Source organism: Eretmochelys imbricata, chromosome 13 (genome assembly GCF_965152235.1).
Source record: "Eretmochelys imbricata isolate rEreImb1 chromosome 13, rEreImb1.hap1, whole genome shotgun sequence".
Classification (NCBI taxonomy): Eukaryota; Metazoa; Chordata; order Testudines; family Cheloniidae; genus Eretmochelys; species Eretmochelys imbricata.
The window spans coordinates 38,432,167-38,449,830 of record NC_135584.1 but is presented as its reverse complement, the minus strand read 5'-3'; the positions used below and the strand labels follow the sequence as shown (position 1 = coordinate 38,449,830).

The 17,664-nt window shown below is 48.8% G+C and overlaps 1 protein-coding gene across 3 annotated transcripts; it reads left to right on the top strand.

The window, feature by feature from the left end:
- The first annotated feature begins 8,653 nt into the window (after positions 1-8,653).
- On the top strand, positions 8,654-16,593 carry LOC144273745 (alpha-1B-glycoprotein-like). 3 transcript variants are annotated; one of them, XM_077832444.1, is made up of 5 exons: positions 8,654-8,831; positions 11,572-11,610; positions 12,213-12,512; positions 15,178-15,279; positions 16,059-16,593. In XM_077832444.1, exons 1-5 carry the CDS (start codon positions 8,801-8,803, stop codon positions 16,223-16,225), a joined length of 639 nt encoding a protein of 212 aa, XP_077688570.1. In that variant the 5' UTR covers positions 8,654-8,800; the 3' UTR covers positions 16,226-16,593. The 3 variants fall into 3 exon arrangements, with proteins under 3 accessions (XP_077688570.1, XP_077688571.1, XP_077688572.1); XM_077832445.1 differs by lacking the exon at positions 11,572-11,610; XM_077832446.1 differs by lacking the exon at positions 15,178-15,279.
- Positions 16,594-17,664: the final 1,071 nt, after the last annotated feature.

The window sequence follows — 17,664 nt, the reverse complement described above, 5'->3', positions numbered from 1 at the left end:
ATTGAGCCCTGTGGGACACCATTAGGTACACCCTCTTGCTTTAATGGTAAACCATTGCTAACTACTCTTTGAGGATGGTCTTTCAACCCGTTGTGCACCCAGCTTATAATAATTTCACCTAGACCACATTTCCCTAGTTTGCTTATGAGAATGTTATGTGGGACTGTTGAACACCGGACTAAAATCAAGATACATCACGTCTATTGCTTCCTCCCATCCACGAAGCTAGTAACCCTGCCAAAGAAGGAAATGAGGTTGCTTTGGCATGATTTGCTCTTGACAAATCCATGTTGGCTCTTTCTAATGATCTTCTTATCTTCTAGGTGCTCACAGATTGATTGCTTAATAATTTGTTCCAGCATCTTTCCAGGTATTGAAGTTAGACTGACTGGTTCATAATAAACAAGGTCTTCCTTCTTCCCCTTTTTAAAGATGGCTACCATGTTTGCCCTTCCCCAGGTCTCTGGAATATCACCCATGCTCCATGACTTCTCTAAGATAATCACTGATGGTTCTGAGATTGTTTCAGCTAATTCCTTGAGTACCCTAGGATGATTTCATCAGGCACTGCCAACTTGGATACACCTAATGTCTCTAAATATTTTATAACTTGTTCTTTCTCTATTACCTTTGCTGTGGTTATTCCGTCCCCAGTGTGGTGTGTGTCATTGGCCCTGTACTCCTGACCCAGAAGGGAGATTCTCCTTAGAACTCCTGTCCCTGCTGAGTTAGGCTGTGGCCGGCTGTGTGCACCCACCACTAGCCACACTATCAGGGAGAAGCCACTTTGCCCTGAATCCATGAGGCTGAGGGCTCAGAGTGGCAGCCCCCAGTGAGCTGAATTCAGTTCCTCCAGCTCTGGTCCCTGTTGTCTCATTAGCTCAGTGACACTCAGAGCCCCAGTCCTGGCCCCTGACCCTCCCTGTAGACATGGCCCAGCCACTCCTTCTCCAACTTCCTTGTCCGTAAATCATCATTCACTCCCATCCCCTGCTCCACCTCTGCTCCATGCAGGGCAGGGACATATTGATCTTTCTGGGGAGATTGTCCTGCCACAGCCCATCTTCTCCATTTGCAGCTCTGAGAGGTGTCAAAGTCAGATTCAGGACTCACATAATTTGTCAGACCACTCTGTTTATTGGCAAAGCGCTTTGCCTATGCACCCAGATATGTGAGCCTCTCTCTGAGGCTCAAGATAACTTATTTATACAGCTAAGCCAAAGCCAATTTAACATAAGAGACAAAAGGAAGTAGAAACTGACAAATATACATACATATCTTATTTGCATACTAACGTTTACCAATCTCCTAGCTCAGTAGGAGCTCTAAGTTAATTAGTTTGAGGACCCATTGTCTCACACTCCTTAATGTTTCTCTTCCTGACGACTATATTTCAACAAACCCTTCAAGTAGCATTTCTTTAATTAATTATAATTTCAATATAATTCATTCTACTTTCACAATCCCTCCTTTTGGTCAAGCTACGCAATGACCAACAATGACTGGGTTCCACATATCAATCGTTCTTTATCTCTTTGTTCATCAGTGATATTTAAAATCATCAAATTAGCACTGTGGTTTGGGGCAGCTATCTGTGTAGCATGCCTGACACAATTTTGGATATAACAGGAAAGTAACTGAAAACATACAAAAATTATTAGGATTCCAAACAGGAGAGTCAGCGCTTCCTGAAACAACCAGTTTCCTATGCCAGAGAAATTGAAAAGGTTACTTAGCCACTTCCATAAAGAACTTGGCTCTTCGTGGGTAAGATATGCGATTTGTTCTAAGTGGCTAGCACCATCTATTACCTCACTGGTGTTGTCTGGTATATATACACAGCAGTCTTTTCCAATGAGAGCACAAGTCCCTCCTTTTGCCACCAGCACTATGTCCAATGCCTGTCGGTTTTGGAGGGCCATCTGTCGGATTGCCCCTGTTTCTTTGGCCAGGGCTCTTAAACTTTCTCCGGTTTCATTTGCCATTATTTCAACTACTGCTTGTAACCTTAGGAGCCTTTTTGCATGGTGTATTACTCCCCATAACGGTATGAAAGAACCGCCATTGGCCTCTTCCCAGGTTAAGGGGCTTATGTTATTTACATACCATTGGGCATCTGTTAAGTCCCTTCTTTTTCACCTGAAATTGTGGAGACGTTCTCGAGGGAAGGTTCCTAGCACTCAGAATTGTGGGAAGAGTCGGGCGGGATAACAGATTCCTGACCAATTAGCTGGTAGTGCGGTATAAGCTCTGGTCCCACACACCCAGTGATGGCCTATTAAGGCCGGGAAGTGTCGGTTGCACCCATTTGTCATATAGGTGTTTGCAAAGGAGGAGGAGTATCCCCCAAAGGGTACAGGGTAATTCTCCTTACGAGGAGTGGTGTTATTTGCATGACTGTAGGGGGAACATGAGATTGATTTCTCTGTTTGATCCCAGGTTGAGAAAAAATTCATATCTCCATACCTGGCCTGCCACTTTTTAGTTTTGTTTGAATAATCCCATACACCATTGGCCACCATATGCTGAAGGCAACGGCTTTTCCCCAGATCTAGCCCTGTCCCATTACACACCCAACACCAATGACCTTTTCCCTCCACCACACTTATCCATTTAGATGCATTTATTCCCACCGCTTCCCAAGTGTCATTGCTGTTCCATATTTTGTTAAACGGACGAGGCCCTCCAGTGCGGTCTGGGGACTTGAGTGGGATAGCCAGGACAGGAACACCAGTTTGAGAGTGGGCTGGGATGTGGCTGCAGACCCAGCAATTAGAAATATTAAGGGTCTGAGCTATCCATACCTGCTGCGGGACAAAAGAATTGTCATCATGGTCTCCCCAGACCATAAGATACCAGCAGCCGAGGAACAGTGTCTGTTTCTGGCAACCGTTACAAGAGCGTAGATTGTAAGATATTGCAGACTGTTCCTCTACGTCTTCTTCTGGAGCCAAAATTGACTCTGCGTCGTCCTGAGGTGATGATTGGTTCTCTGGGGATGGTGCCTTCTTATACTGCGAAGCATGTATCCACACTGCGATGCCAGATAGTTTAACAGCTGTCTGTGTAGTAAGCAGTACCTGATGAGGACCCTTCCACCGGGGCTCCAAGGCGTGCTTTTGATGATGGCGCCGTACGTAGACCCAATCACCTGGCTCGAGGTTGTGGCAAGCGTCGGAGGTGGGTTCCGTGGGCCAGGCGGCTCGAACCTGTGAATGGAAGTGACTTACAGCTTGCATTAGTCCCTTGCAATACTGAAGGAGCGCACTGTGAGTCAAGTTCAAATCTGGAACGGGAGTAATGGTCGTCATAGCTTGCATAGGGTGTCCCATAACAATTTCAAAGGGACTTAATTTATGCCTTTGGGATGGAGTGGATCTCATGTCCATAAGGGCTAATGGTAAGGCTACTGGCCAGCTTAATCCTGTAGAGTTACAAATTTTAGCACGCTTATTCTTAAGTGCACCATTTCGTCTTTCAACTGCTCCTGCGCTCTGTGGGTGGGAGGGACAGTGCAGCAGGTGTTTGATATGCGATATACGGTCCAGGCGTTGAACAAGTTGTCCAGTAAAATGTGCACCCCGATCCCTGGAGAGAGTAGCAGGAATTCCCTTGGCAGGCATAATATGATTTAACAAACATTTGGCAACAGACAGTGAGTCAGCCTTGCGACAAGAAAAGGCTTCAATCCAACCAGAGAATAAACATACCTTAACAATATAAATTCATATTGTTGACACTTAGGCATTTGTACAAAATCAAGTTGCCAATGCAAGAACGGTGCTTGAGGCAGGCCCTGGAACCCCTGGGCCGCTTTTACAGGTTTACCAATATTATGGCTTTGGCAAATGGTACAGGCTGCACAGTGGCGGGCTGCAAAAGAGCTAAAATGGGGGGCCCACCATCCTGTCTTAGTTACAGCAGAGACCATCCCCTCCTTTCCAACATGCGAAACACCATGTAGCAAGGCGGCCAGAGATGGGTAGAGTGAAAAGGGGGCTACAAAGGCGCCAGTAGGTGAGCGCCAAAAGGAATCGGGATGTAGAGAGCAACCTTGGGCGACCCAGGATTCTTTCTCGGTTTCTGGCGCAGAGTCTTGGAGCAGGGCAAGGTCAGTGAGGGACCAGGAGGGTAAGAGGAGAGCGGAGAACAAGGGACTCAGACATTTTGACTAGGCGCCCTGCAGCAGCCACAGCACGCAGGCAGGGGGGTAAGCCTTGGGCAACAGGGTCTAAAGTGGCGGAGAAATAAGCACTGAGCGGTTCTTTTCTCCGTGCATCTGAGTGAGAACTCCAAGTGCACACCCAGATGGTTCGTGGCAGAAAAGAGTAAAAGGCTTAGAATAGTCAGGCAGCCCTAAGGCAGGGGCAGAAGCCAACCCTGTTTGAGGGAAACAAAGGCAGAATTGGCCTCAGGGGGCCACGGCATGGGGTCAGGCGCAGAGAATCGAGTGAGTTCCTGGAGAGGTTTTGCAAGGGAGGCATATTGGGGAATCCATTGTCTGCAAAATCCAGCCATGCCGAAAAACTTCCAGACCTGGTGTGGGGAGTGGGGTCGGGGAAAGCTAAGGAGAGCTTGGACGCGGGTGGGAGAAAATGCACGCGAACCCTGGGAGAGGAGAAAGCCAAGGTATGTGACAGAAGCTTGACACAGTTGTAGTTTAGAGCGAGAAGCTTTGTGACCCTTATTTGCTAGGGCAGTAAGAAGCACTAAAGAGTCAGTTTCAGAGGCAGACAATGAAGGGGAACAGAGGAGTAGATCATCTACATATTGGACTAGTGTGGACCTGGACGGGAAAACAAGGTCAGCAAGGTCTCGGGCTAATGCTTGGGAAAAATATGATGGGCTTTCAGTATACCCCTGGGGCAGTGTGGTCCATGTGTACTGTTACCCCTTGTAAGAAAAGGCAAACAGGAACTGGCAGTCAGGGTGAACCGGGACAGAAAAGAAAGCAGAGCACAAATCAACAACGGTAAAATGAGTTGCAGCTGGTGGGATAGAAGCCAGAATCTTTGAGAGGGGCAAGTTTTGATTCTGTCCACCTATGATTTGCCTCTTCCCACCACTGCATGAAACAATCAACCTCTTCTTTTGCCAATTTAGTTTTAGGTTGGCCGAGTTTGTCTTTTAAGACGTCTACGCGGTCTTTGTCCCAAGATCCTAACAGTGGCCACTGAATTTTGGGATTCTCCTGAGTTAGCCTAGACCATTTTTCCAGAAATTTACAGGAGTCCGGACCCTTCCTAAAATACATAAACTGAGCCGGCGTTCCTTTAGGGAACTGTCCCGACTTAGACATCTGGTTACCCATACAGGAGGACTTTACACACCAATCACACAAGAAGGAAAGTCGGGTTCGTCAGAGCGATGCCCAGTGCAACACACAAAAGGAGCCCACAGGCTACTGCCTCAATCACCTGTAGCCAGACAGCCAGCCCCCCCCCCCCCTCAGACCAGCATTGCTGGAAACACAGGAGGAAGCCGGAACAGGGCACTTCCAGCACAGCCTTTGAAGCTGTGAAAGCACAGGTGTGCCTCTGGGGGCAGATACAACGATTAAGCTCACAGCAGGCAGAGGCCCTGTGACAGACATGGCTTTTAGCCCCTACTAACTAGCGTGATGCACACACACCAACATCCTAGTTGGGAAAATATTTACCCTGATAAAAGAAATGTCCAGTAGTCAACACTTATTGTTTCTCTCCCTTGCAAGTGTAAACTACTCCTGCGAAAGCTGGCGTCACCCAGACAGACCAGCCTCAATTTGGCATAAGAAAGGAAAAAGAGAATAAAGGAGTACAGAGGTATAAGTAGGGGACCTACAGCACCATGATTTTTGAGTGCTTTTCACTATCTATCTGCTGGTCAGATAAGTGACAGCCTCCCAAGGCTTCTGCAGCTAAGAGGGTCCCTACGCCTTGTCCCTTATTCGTCTTTCCGCGGAATTGAGTGACCGATCCTGGCTTGGCACCGCTGGAATCGAGAGATGCAAGGAGGGTAAGAAGCACCCACACCTGATCTCCTATCTTTAGTGTACACATATTTTGAAATAGAGCTCTATATTTTGTTTTCTTTCTTTGGGATTGTGGCTTCAGTTTTGTAACTTGTTTGTGTGTGTAACATCTCTACATTTAAATAAGTAGGCACTAGCAATTTTGTAACCACATGATTAGAATCTAGCTTAATAAATTTTGGTAACCATTTATGCATAAGCCTGACTTGTTTTCTCTGGTTTACTGTAAAGCAGCCAACACAATTAAAGAACCTCAGCCGTTTTGGCTCTAAAGCCTGGCCATTAGGTGAGAGTACTAAGAGCCTAGCGTTGAGTTGTGCCGCCTCCACGGGGCAAACTCTTGGGGCACCTGTCAGTCAATCCTGGCTGCCCGCTGCGAAGGAGCTGTGAGCTCTAGCAGTTAAAGTCACGGGTGTGGAGAGGCTCTTAGTGCTGCCATTGGGGCACCTGTCAGTCAGTATTGACTGCCCGCTGCGAAGGAGCTCTGAGCTCTAGCAGTTAAAGTCACGGGTGGTTAGGACCTTGGGGCATCCGTCAGCCTAGCCCGGGCTGCCCGCCACGAAGGGACAGTGCGTCCTAGCGGTTAAAGTCACGGATGGTATAAACGGGCATAGCTGGCACCTCACCAAACATCCTTGGCCGTCGGCTAACATCACCCTTGCTTTCACACCAAGGGTTTTACCCAAGGCGCAGTGCGGCTTTGATTGTGCAGATTTCACTCACTCAGACCGTGGGGACAGGAACCCTTTGGTCAGCCGATCCCCGGACGGAGACGGCGCCCAGACTCAAACACACCACAGGGAGGACGGATAGACACAGAGACAAGACAGTCCTCAGTCCGGACAAAACACAGAAATAATTACCTGACCAGATTCCTGATGTCAGATCCCAGGATCCCTACCAGAACAGAGCGGGAACCAACAGGTTCGATGGCGTAGACTTCACTGTGGTCATGCACCCTTCCGTTCTGGCAGAGGACCACTCGGGCCAAATGCCCAGGTGCCGGCTTGCCACGGCCGTCCTAAGAATGGTCAGGAGTCACATGGCCCCAGTGAAGACGGTTGCCATCTCGGTGGGACTTCCAAATTGTCAAAGTCAGATTCAGGACTCACATAATTTGTCAGACCACTCTGTTTATTAGCAAAGCGCTTTGCCAATGCACCCAGATGTGAGCCCCTCTCTGAGGCTAAAGATAACCTATTTATACAGCTAAGCCAAAGCCAATTTAACATAAGAGAGAAAAGGAAGCAGAAACTGACAAATATACATACATGTCTCATTTGCATACTAACGTTTACCAATCTCCTAGCTCAGTAGGATCTCTAAGTTAATTAGTTTGAGGACCCATTGTCTCACACACCTTAATGTTTCTCTTCCTGACAACTATATTTCAACAAGCCCTTCAAGTAGCATTTCTTTAATGAATTATAATTTCAATATAATTCACTCTACTTTCACAGAGGGGAGTGGGATCTAGTGGCTAGAGCAGGAGGGGCTGGGCACCAGGACTCCCGGGCTCTATCCTCAGCTCTGAGCAGGCAGTGGGGTCTAGTTGTTGGAGCAGGGGGGCGGGGCAGGGGCTGGATATCAGGACTCCTGGGTTCTCTCCACAGCTCTGAGAGGACAGTGGGATCTAGTAATTTGAGCTGGTGGGGGGTGGCTGTCTAGGAGCCATGACTCCTACGTTCTCACTACAGCTCTGAGCAGGGAGTGGGATCTAGTGATTGGAGCACAGGGGAGTTGGGAGCCAGGATTCCTGTGTTTTCTCCCCAGCTCTGAGCAGAGAGTGTGATCTAGTGGTTGAAGCAGGGGGGTGCTGGGAGCCAGAACTCCTAGGGTCTCACCCCAGCTTTGGGAGAGCAGTGGGGTCCAGTGTTTGGAGTGGGAGGGGCTGGGTATCAGGACTCCTGGGTTCTCTCCCCACATGGGGGGACTCCTGGGTTCCCCTCCCAGTTCCAAGAAGGGGCATGATTCCTATCAGTTGGGAAGACATGCGATCAACATTTTCAAAGTTGACTAGGGACTGTGGGTGCTTGGGATCCAGAAAGGCCGTGATCCTCCGAGGGCAATTTCCCAGCAAGCCAGACAGAATCTCTAGGCACTCTTGAAATTCCTGGCCTCTGGTCTTTATCATGAGATTACTAGCACTACCATCCCAGGGCCCACAGCCAGTTGCTGCCGGTAAGAGCCTCAATCCAAAGCTGAGATGACCAAAGGGATTTGGACACCTAATTCCCATCCTTGTTCATGGGCATTCAAACTCCTTAGGCCTCGGCATAAGCAGGCAAGTTTGAGCTGCTTAGAAAATCAGGGTGAAAAATTTCAGTGCAAATGGAGGAAACTAATTAATTTTCTTATACGCTGGCCACCACAAAGATCTGATTCTCAGTGGAGACTGTATAAAGGCTGGTGCATCACCCACCTTGCCTGCACTGTGCCTCAGTTTCCCCACACAGCTGGAGAAGGTTTTTTGGGTGGGTAAAGCCACTTTGAGCTGAGCTGGTCCAGGGCTGTGTTGCTTTTGCAAGACACTGGAGGGGAAATCCAGGGAGGAGGGCCTCAGTTTGTGGTCAGCAACTGCTGTCACATTTCCTAAGAGCCCCGCATGTGACCATCACTGGGATGCCACAACACCTCCCACATCGCGGAGGAAGCAGTGGCTGAGTGTCACGTCCATGGCAGGGTTCAGCTATCTCACAGTAAGGGAGCCAGTCTCCTCCCTGGGCAGAGACAGGGCTGGTGGCTCAGAACCCAGCTCTAAGCCGCAGGCAGATCAGCTCACTCAGCATGGAGCTAACTCTCCTTCTGCCGCTGCTGGGTAAGTAGCCTCCCGGGGCCCACTTCCTCTCTTGGGCTATCTCCTTGGGCTGTCCTTGGGCTGTCCTTCCTCTCCTTGGGCTGTCTTGCTTGCTTTCCTGCTTCTCCTCTAGCTCTTTCCTTGCTTGCTTGCTCGCCATCCTTCTTTCCATCTTTTACTTTCTATCGCTTTTCTTTCTTGCTTGCTTTTCTCTTTCTTTGGCTTTTCTCTGTTTCTTGCTTTTTCTTTCTATCTCTTTAATTTCTTTCTCTTGCTATGGCTTTCCTTTCTAGCTTGCTTTTCTGATTCCCCTTTTCTATATTGCTTGCTTGCTCGCTTTCCTGTTTTTTCTTCCTATCTTGTTTATTCTCTTCAATTGCTTTTCTTGCTTGCTTGCTTTCTCTCTTTTCTTTCTCGCTTCCCTGCAATCTCTCTCTTTTCTTGATTGCTTTCCTGCTTTTTCTTTCTTTCTTTCTTTCTTTCTTTCTTTCTTTCTTTCTTTCTTTCTTTCTTTCTTGACTGCTGTCTTGCTTCCTTGCTCTTTTCTTGCGTGTTTGTTTTCTTGCATTCGCTTTCTGTCTCTTTTCTGTCTTGCTTGCATTCCATCCTCCTGTTTACTCTCTCTCTTACTTTTCTTTCTTGCTTGCTTGTTTTTCTGCTTTCTTGTTCTAGCTCTTTTCTAGATTTCTTGCTTGCTTGCTTGCTTTTTCTTTCTGTCTCTTTTCTTGCTTGCTTGCTTTTTCTTGCTTTCTTTCTCATCTGAGCCGTACTACCCTGTGACACTATGACCCCATATTCTTCATAGAGATATTGTTATGATATGATTATGGCCTAACTATGAGGTATTTTATACAAGAGAGGTCATGTGAGCTATCATTGAAAAGATTATGGTTTACTGAATATGATTTTCCTATTTGTATGCATTATCATTTTTATAACTGAAGTTATGACTATTGTCTATGCATCTATTACAAATGTGTTTACACTTGGGGAACATCCACTAGGCAGAATGCAGTCAGTCTAGATGTCTTGCTGGGAAGGGCCATTAGAGAAAACAATAGGTCTTAGAAGATGCTGATCACCCACTGAGAAGCCTTCCTGGAAATGCTGCAAACAACCTCTGAGTTATGGCTGCAGGGTCATGTAACCAAGTCACCTGGTACTGGACTCCAGGATAATACTTGTGTTTTCCACTGACTGGGGGTGGGGATCAAATGGGGGACAAAGGATTCCCGCCACATGCAAAAAACTGTTTAGGGCAGGGGAGTGACATCATCATGGTTCATTCTTCACTGCCTCCCTGCCCAAAAAAGAAGACTGCTGAACACACCTGAGAAACAAAAAGACTGAATTAGGGGAGAAGGGCTGATGACCCCAGGTTAGAGGTTGTCTAGCCTGTGAAAGGGGTAACTGGAGTTTTAAGCAGAAAGCAAGTGCAGCTTGGCTTCAAGAATATTTGCAATCTTCCTAAAACAACATTTAGGGTGAAAATTTTCTGCTCATATCGAATTTTGTTAGTATACTAAGCTTAGATTGCGTTTTTTATTTGCTAGGTAATCTACTTTGATCCTACAAAAGGAACTGGAGGACTTGTGGCACTTTAGAGACTAACAAATTTATTTGAGCATAAGCTTTCGTGAGCTACAGCTCACTTCATCGGATGCATGTAGTGGAAAATACAGTGGGGAGATTTTATATACACAGAGAACATGAAACAATGGGGTTACCCTACACACTGTAATGAGAGTGATCAGGTAAGGTGAGCTATTATCAGCAGGAGAGCGGGGGTGGGGGGGTAGTGATAATCAAGGCGGGCCATTTCCAGCAATTGACAAGAACATTTGAGGAACAGTGGGGAGGGGGGGGAGCAGGAATAAACAAGGGGAAATAGTTTTACTTTGTGTAATGACACATCCACTCTCAGTCTTTATTCAAGCCTAAGTTAATCGTACCCAGTTTGCAAATTAATTCAAATTCAGCTGTCTCTCGTTGGAGTCTGTTTTTGAAGTTTTTTTGCTGAAGAATTGCCACTTTTAGGTCTGTATTTTCCACTACATGCATCCGATGAAGTGAGCTGTAGCTCACGAAAGCTTATGGTCAAATAAATTTGTTACCTCCAAGGTGCCACAAGTCCTCATTTTCTTTTTGCAGATACAGACTAACACGGCTGCTACTCTGAAATCTACTTTGATCTGTTTGCTATCCCTTATAATCACTTAAAATCTTTCTTTTGTAGTTAATAAACTTGTTTTGTTTTGTCTAAAACCAGTGTGTGTGTGTGTGTGGAGATTTTAACCTGGGGCAGAAAGCTGTGCTTATCCCTCTCCACATTGAGGGAGGGGGTGATTTTCATCAGCTTACGCTGTACTGTTCTCTGGGCAGCGCAAGACTGTACAGTGTTGGGCTTACCCTCTAGAGGAGGGTGTGCACTTGAGTACTGGGCAATTCCTTAGCTGAGCCTTCCCATGCAGGGCTGATCTCAACATCTGTGTGTGTAGCTGCAGCTGGGTGTGTCCCTACCTGTGTGTGTGCTGGTAAAGTGCAGTCTGAAGCCTGAGGGAGGGCTTAGCTGGCTTGCCTGGTGGGTCAGGTGGGATCAGTGGTACCCCAGTTCCAAGTGGCTCCCGCGGGGGAACCCATCACATATCCCTCTCCCCATTCTCCCTCTACCCCCCTGCCTTTTTTCTAGCATTCCTGACTCCCATCACACTCCTCCCTCCCCAGATCTCTGACTCATCCTCTCTTCTCTTCTATCTTTCAGCCACTCTCAAGATTCTCCCCAGGTCAGTGTTCCTTGCAGGTAATGCCAACTCTTGTGCTCACTTAGATGACTCATTTTGGGGTGGGTTGTCTCTAGAGCGAATTCGCCTGTGCTTATGCTTTGGGGTTTGGAATCCCATGGGGGTGGGTCTGCGGGGATCCCCTGTTAGCCCCCCCCCCTTGGACACACCAAGCTCCCGCTTTGTCCAGCCCAGCACCAATGCCAGCCCCACCCAGAGATCCCATAGGTGAGACAAGTTGGTGGGGTCTCAGCCCAGGGAGTCCAGAGGCTGGATGGGTACCCTGCTGCCCCCTAGTGGGGAGGGTGGGGTACATCAGCAGGTGGCAGTGTGCTTTTTGGGGGGCATCATCCCCTGAGGTCTTGAAAGGCCAGTTTAGGAGCAAGCCTCATCATTGCAGAACATTCTCCTCCTGCCCCACCCTCATCCCCCTCTTCTCCTGCCCCCGCTCCCCCAGTTCTGTGCCTGTATGCTCCAGGAGGGTGGGTCCTAACTCTTTGGCCTGGCCTGGCGGTAGCCCCTGTCTGAGGGTTGGGGATGTGGGACATCTGTGGGCTTCTCTCTTGGCTGCTGCTTCTGCCCTTGTTCCCAACTAATGCCAATGGAAACTTTTCTTTCCCAGGTGTCCCTGCAGCCCCATCCCTGTCCCTGCACCCCCAGAAGCAGGAGTACCTTCCCGGAGACACTGTTGAGATCAAGTGCTCTGCTCCTCCTTCGGTGGATAGCGTTGGAGGATTCCAGTACCTCAGTGATATTGGAAAGGCCATCACAGTCCTAGCTTCATCCAGGACAAGCCATATCTTCAAGATGAGCCTCACAGGGCCTGAGGACGGGGGGTCATACCATTGCAGATACTGGATAGGCCAAGGTCATTCTTGGAACAGGTCCAGTGACAGTGATGCCATCCTCATTAGAGTGAAAGGTGAGCTCTGCACAGTCTCTAACATTTCTTTGGGTCAGAGGTGAACACTTCCAAGATGCATAAAGACATAAGCAGACAAAAGTATAGCAAGGAACCAGCCAATGACACAGTCCCCCAACATGCCATTCACTTCCCAACTATGGCTGCCCAACGTGGCTAATCCCTCAGTGAATACAGCTACACAGTATGGGTGACCAACGGCCAACAACATGGACACCCAGCATGGCTGCCCAGCTACCAACTATATGGCCCTCCAACATGGTTTCCCTACTACTGATAACATGGCCATCCAATATTGGTCGCCTACCACACTGGACTTCTGGGCCTGGACAAGAGCTGCTAGGCACTATAATAATACAAATAAATAATAATTGCTGCCCAACAGCTGACAACAACCTACACAGCTGCAAAACTGATATCAAACATCTCAGCTTTCAGAAATATGGCTTCCGAACTACTGACTACAGGGCCACCCCCTGCCATGACTGCCAAAAATATAGTCTCCCAACATGTCGGACCAATTGACAACACAATCTCCAGGCTTCCAGAAACGTAACTTATTAGCATGCTTACCCAAAAGCTAGCAACACCCTCAGCCATTGTACAAATTCTGTGCCAAATTATGGAAATCAGGCTGCCAACAATACTCACCAAACATGCCCTTCACTTCCCATATAAGGGTAACCAAAATGGCTGCCAAACTATCAACAAAATGGCAACCCAATATGGGTATCCAACTACAAACAACATGGCCACACACTATGGCGATCTAACAGACACAGTCGACAACATGTCATCTGAAATGCCTTCCCAACTAACAACAGGATCACTGAACATGGCTGACAAAAAGCTGACAACATGGCTGCCCCACATGACCGCTCAACATGGCTACCCAATGGCCAGCAACATGAGACTCATCATGACTCTCCAACAGCTAGCAATATAGCAATTCATCATGCCTACCCAACAGCCAACAACATGGCACCCAACATGACTACTTGACTGTCAATAACATGGAGATCTAGCATATGCCCCACACTCAGGACAACCTGATACATAAAGCGAATAAAAGGTTGTTACAAGGAGGAGGGAGAAGAATTGTTCTTCTTAACCTCTGAGGACAGGACAAGAAGCAATGGGCTTCAATTGCAGCAAGGGAGGTTCAGGTTGGACGTTAGGAAAAACTTCCTAACTGTCAGGGTGGTTAAGCGCTGGAATAAATTGCCGAGGGAGGTTGTGGAATCTCCATCACTGGAGATTTCTAAGAGCAGGTTAGACAAACAGCTGTCAGGGATGGTCTAGATAATACTTCATCCTGCCATGAGTGCAGGGGACTGGACAAGATGTCCTCTCGAGGTCCCATCCAGTCCTATATGTCTATGATATTTAAGTTCCCAGAACCTGTTCTCCAACATGACAAACTAATGGCTAACACTCACCTTGTAGAATCTGGAGGAAGGAATAAAGCCTAGGCTATCACTTGCAGCTACACAAAGATCCTCATGTAGGGAGGCACGAGGTATCAGTTTGAATCTTACCAGTGTTGAGTTTGGGGCAACATCTCTGCTTTCCCCCCATGTCAACCCCCACCCCATCCCCGATTCATTCTTGTTGCCTCTCCTAACCTCAGACTTCCCTCCCTGGCCGAAGCTGAGTGTGGATCCTCCGTCCAGAGCGGTGAGCTAAGGGGTCCCCCTGCTCATCACCTGCACTGCCCCAGCAATGCTGGTGAGCAGAGGTTTCACTTCTACAAGGATGGAGATGAGCTCGTCCCCAGGGACATGGGGTCTGTGGTCAGCACAACAGAGACCAGGACCAGCTCTATGGTGTTCAGCATCCCATGAGCTGGTCCCAACAGCGCTGGGGAATTCACCTGTGCGTACAAGGAGAACATGAGTGGGAGGTGGATTCTGTCCCTAAGGAGCTTGGCTGTGAATGTTACCATGATAGGTGAAGTTGCCCCAGACTCACCAGTCTAAGATATACCTAATGCTTCCTGAAGGGAGCAGAAGTCATGAATGTACACACACACACACACACACACACTGAGTAGGGCTCATCCCCTCCAGCAGGGGGCAGCAGGGACACACTCAATCACAGACATTGTGCACATCCCCTCCAGCAGGGGGCAGCAGGGACACACTCAATCACAGACATTGTGCACATCCCCTCCAGCAGGGGGCAGCAGGGACACACTCAATCACAGACATTGTGCACATCCCCTCCAGCAGGGGGCAGCAGGGACACACTCAATCACAGACATTGTGCACATCCCCTCCAGCAGGGGGCAGCAGGGACACACTCAATCACAGACATTGTGCACATCCCCTCCAGGAGGGGGCAGCAGGGACACACTCAATCACAGACATTGTGCACATCCCCTCCAGGAGGGGGCAGCAGGGACACACTCAATCACAGACATTGTGCACATCCCCTCCAGCAGGGGGCAGCAGGGACACACTCAATCACAGACATTGTGCACATCCCCTCCAGCAGGGGGCATCAGGGACACACTCAATCACAGACATTGTGCACATCCCCTCCAGCAGGGGGCAGCAGTGATGCACACACGAGCATGCACACACACACACACACACACACTTGCAGCAGGGGGACACACTCGTGCCAGTGTATTATTTCCTGGCAATTTCCTCCTTTTTTGCAGTGCGCAGACATTTCTGGGTCCGGGAGCTGGCTGTGGGTGGGTCCTTCTTCACCATTAATGGCCTCATCTTCCTCATCTTCCACCTCTGCATGAAGGGCAAAGGTAATCGCACATTTCCCTCCCCCGTCCCTGCTTTCACAGGAGCTTGGAAAAGCTTAAACAAACGAACCCTGAAATTTCTCCTCCTGAGTCTCACCTGGCAAAGCGGCTGCTGCTGTAGACAACACTGAGCCTAGTATCTGTCCACCCGCCACACCGTTATATCTCCTCTTCTGACCCCTCGGCTCCACCTGCTGAAATGCTGGGTAACCGCCACCCAGTAACACTGCCTAGGAGTCCCCAAGGCTGAAAGGCAGCTGCTTCTGGGGTGGGGCGTGGCAGCCGGCGGGCAGCCGCAGCGTAATGCCACAGAGGGATGGCTCCTCCAGATGCAGCCGTCTCTGGGGCGGGCCACGGCAGCTGTTTAGCAGCTGGGCATAGATGATGCGGCACTGCAGGCCAGAAAGGAATGCGAATGCAGACTCCTAGGCAAGCTGCAGCAGCTCCACATCTCAGCCACAGCTCCAGCATGATCACTGCGGGAACAGCACCCCCTGAAGGGTCTCGCATCCCTCCAGCTGCAGCACAGCGCCCCCTAGTGCTGCACAGGGGCATTGGGGTCAGCACTAATTGCGAGGGCAGAGTGCCCCCTACTGAGACCCTTCCCTGCGCCCTACAGCACAGCGCCCTCTACTGAGACCCCACATTCACCCCCTACTGGCTTCATCACTTTGCTTGCTCCAAAAAGATACCCCCTCAAAACATGCCCCAAGCTGCTTTCTTTCTTTCTTTCTTTCTTTCTTTCTTATCTGAGTTTTCTCATGTGCTTTTCTCCTTCTCAGGTTCCAAGGAGAAGCACGCAGGCATCTCAGACCCATTTCAATCAGCTTATTACTCAGTCCCTGTTCGATCAGTCATTCGTCAGTCTGGTCATTCTGCGACGGCCAAGGCAAACCACATCCCCAACCCCCTGTCCCGTGGGAATAATGAGTACCAGGAAGAGGTGTGAAGGCTCAGCTACTGACTGCGAATATTCCTCCCCTGCCCGCGGATGGCTGGCCAGTTCTGCAGCTCAACTGGCTTCAGGGGAGAATGTTTTGCTCCTCAAATATTACAGGCAAACCAAGATATTACTGTGTGTTGCTTTCTTTGCTACAAATGTGGAGAAACCAGATGGGTGTGTTTTGAAGAAAGAAAGGTGACTGGAAAGAAATAGAAAAAAATGTAACTAAGAAAGAAAGAAAGAAAGAAAGAAAGAAAGAAAGTTTATATTCTCATTTCTCCTCAGATCTTCCTTCTCTCTGTATATTCACAGCTGTATGAATCCCTGTAAATTCCTCCACCTCCAGCTTTTAATTAAACCATTTTTTTAGCGCCTTCTGGCCTCTGACCCTTGTTTCTTTCACTGTGGTTATTTTGTCCCTCAAACGGTATGTGTCATTGGCCCTGCACTGCAGACACCGAATGGTAATTCTCCTTTGGACCACAAACTGCAACTCCTTCCCCTGTTGAGTGGGGCTCAGGGCGGCAGTTTCCATGACTTGCTGAGCTACCCAATGGAGCAGAAAACAGCCACTTAGCCCTGAAATTTGAGGGTCAGAGAGAGAGGCAGTCCACGAGGGGAAGGCGCTTGTCATTACAGCAGGCCTGCTACAGTCCCCATCATCTCAATGATACTCACGGCCCTTATCCTGCACCCGAACCTGACACTGAACTCCCTTTCGCCCCCCTGTCTCTTTATTCACCCCCCTCTCCTCTGTCTCCCCTATGTGCCAGGCTGGGACATACATGGGGATCTGACACTATCATGGCCTGTCTGGCATCCTTGGCTCAGGGAGGGGAGTGGGGTCTAGTGGTTAGGGGGAAGGGCCAAGAGCCAGGACACCTGGGTTCTATCCCCAGCTGAATGGGGTCTAGTGAGTTGGGAGTGTGACTGGGAGGCAGGACTCCTGGGTTCTATTCCTGGTTCTGGGAGGGGAGTGGGGTGAGTGGATTAGAGCAGGAGGGGGGCAGGCAGGGATCCAGGATGTCTGGGTTCTATTTACAAAAAGAAAAGGAGTACTTGTGGCACTTTAGAGACTAACCAATTTATTTGAGCATAAGCTTTCGTGAGCTACAGCTCACTTCATTGGATGCATACTGTGGAAACTGCAGAAGACATTATATACACAGAGACCATGAAACAATACCTCCTCCCACCCCACTCTTCTGCTGGTAATAGCTTATCTAGAGTGATCACTTTAGATAAGCTATTACCAGCAGGAGAGTGGGGTGGGAGGAGGTATTGTTTCATGGTCTCTGTGTATATAATGTCTTCTGCAGTTTCCACTGAATGCATCCGATGAAGTGAGCTGTAGCTCACGAAAGCTTATGCTCAAATAAATTGGTTAGTCTCTAAGGTGCCACAAGTGCTCCTTTTCTTTTTGCGAATACAGACTAACACGGCTG

What these genes read in the sequence shown, in the direction of transcription:
- LOC144273745 (XM_077832444.1), top strand. Translation starts at nt 8,801, where the DNA reads ATGGAGCTAACTCTCCTTCTGCCGCTGCTGG. An exon ending in CATCCTCATTAGAGTGAAAG is followed by an intron (nt 12,513 to 15,177) that starts GTGAGCTCTGCA and finishes CCTTTTTTGCAG; the next exon opens with TGCGCAGACATTTCTGGGTC. An exon ending in CCTCTGCATGAAGGGCAAAG is followed by an intron (nt 15,280 to 16,058) that starts GTAATCGCACAT and finishes TCTCCTTCTCAG; the next exon opens with GTTCCAAGGAGAAGCACGCA.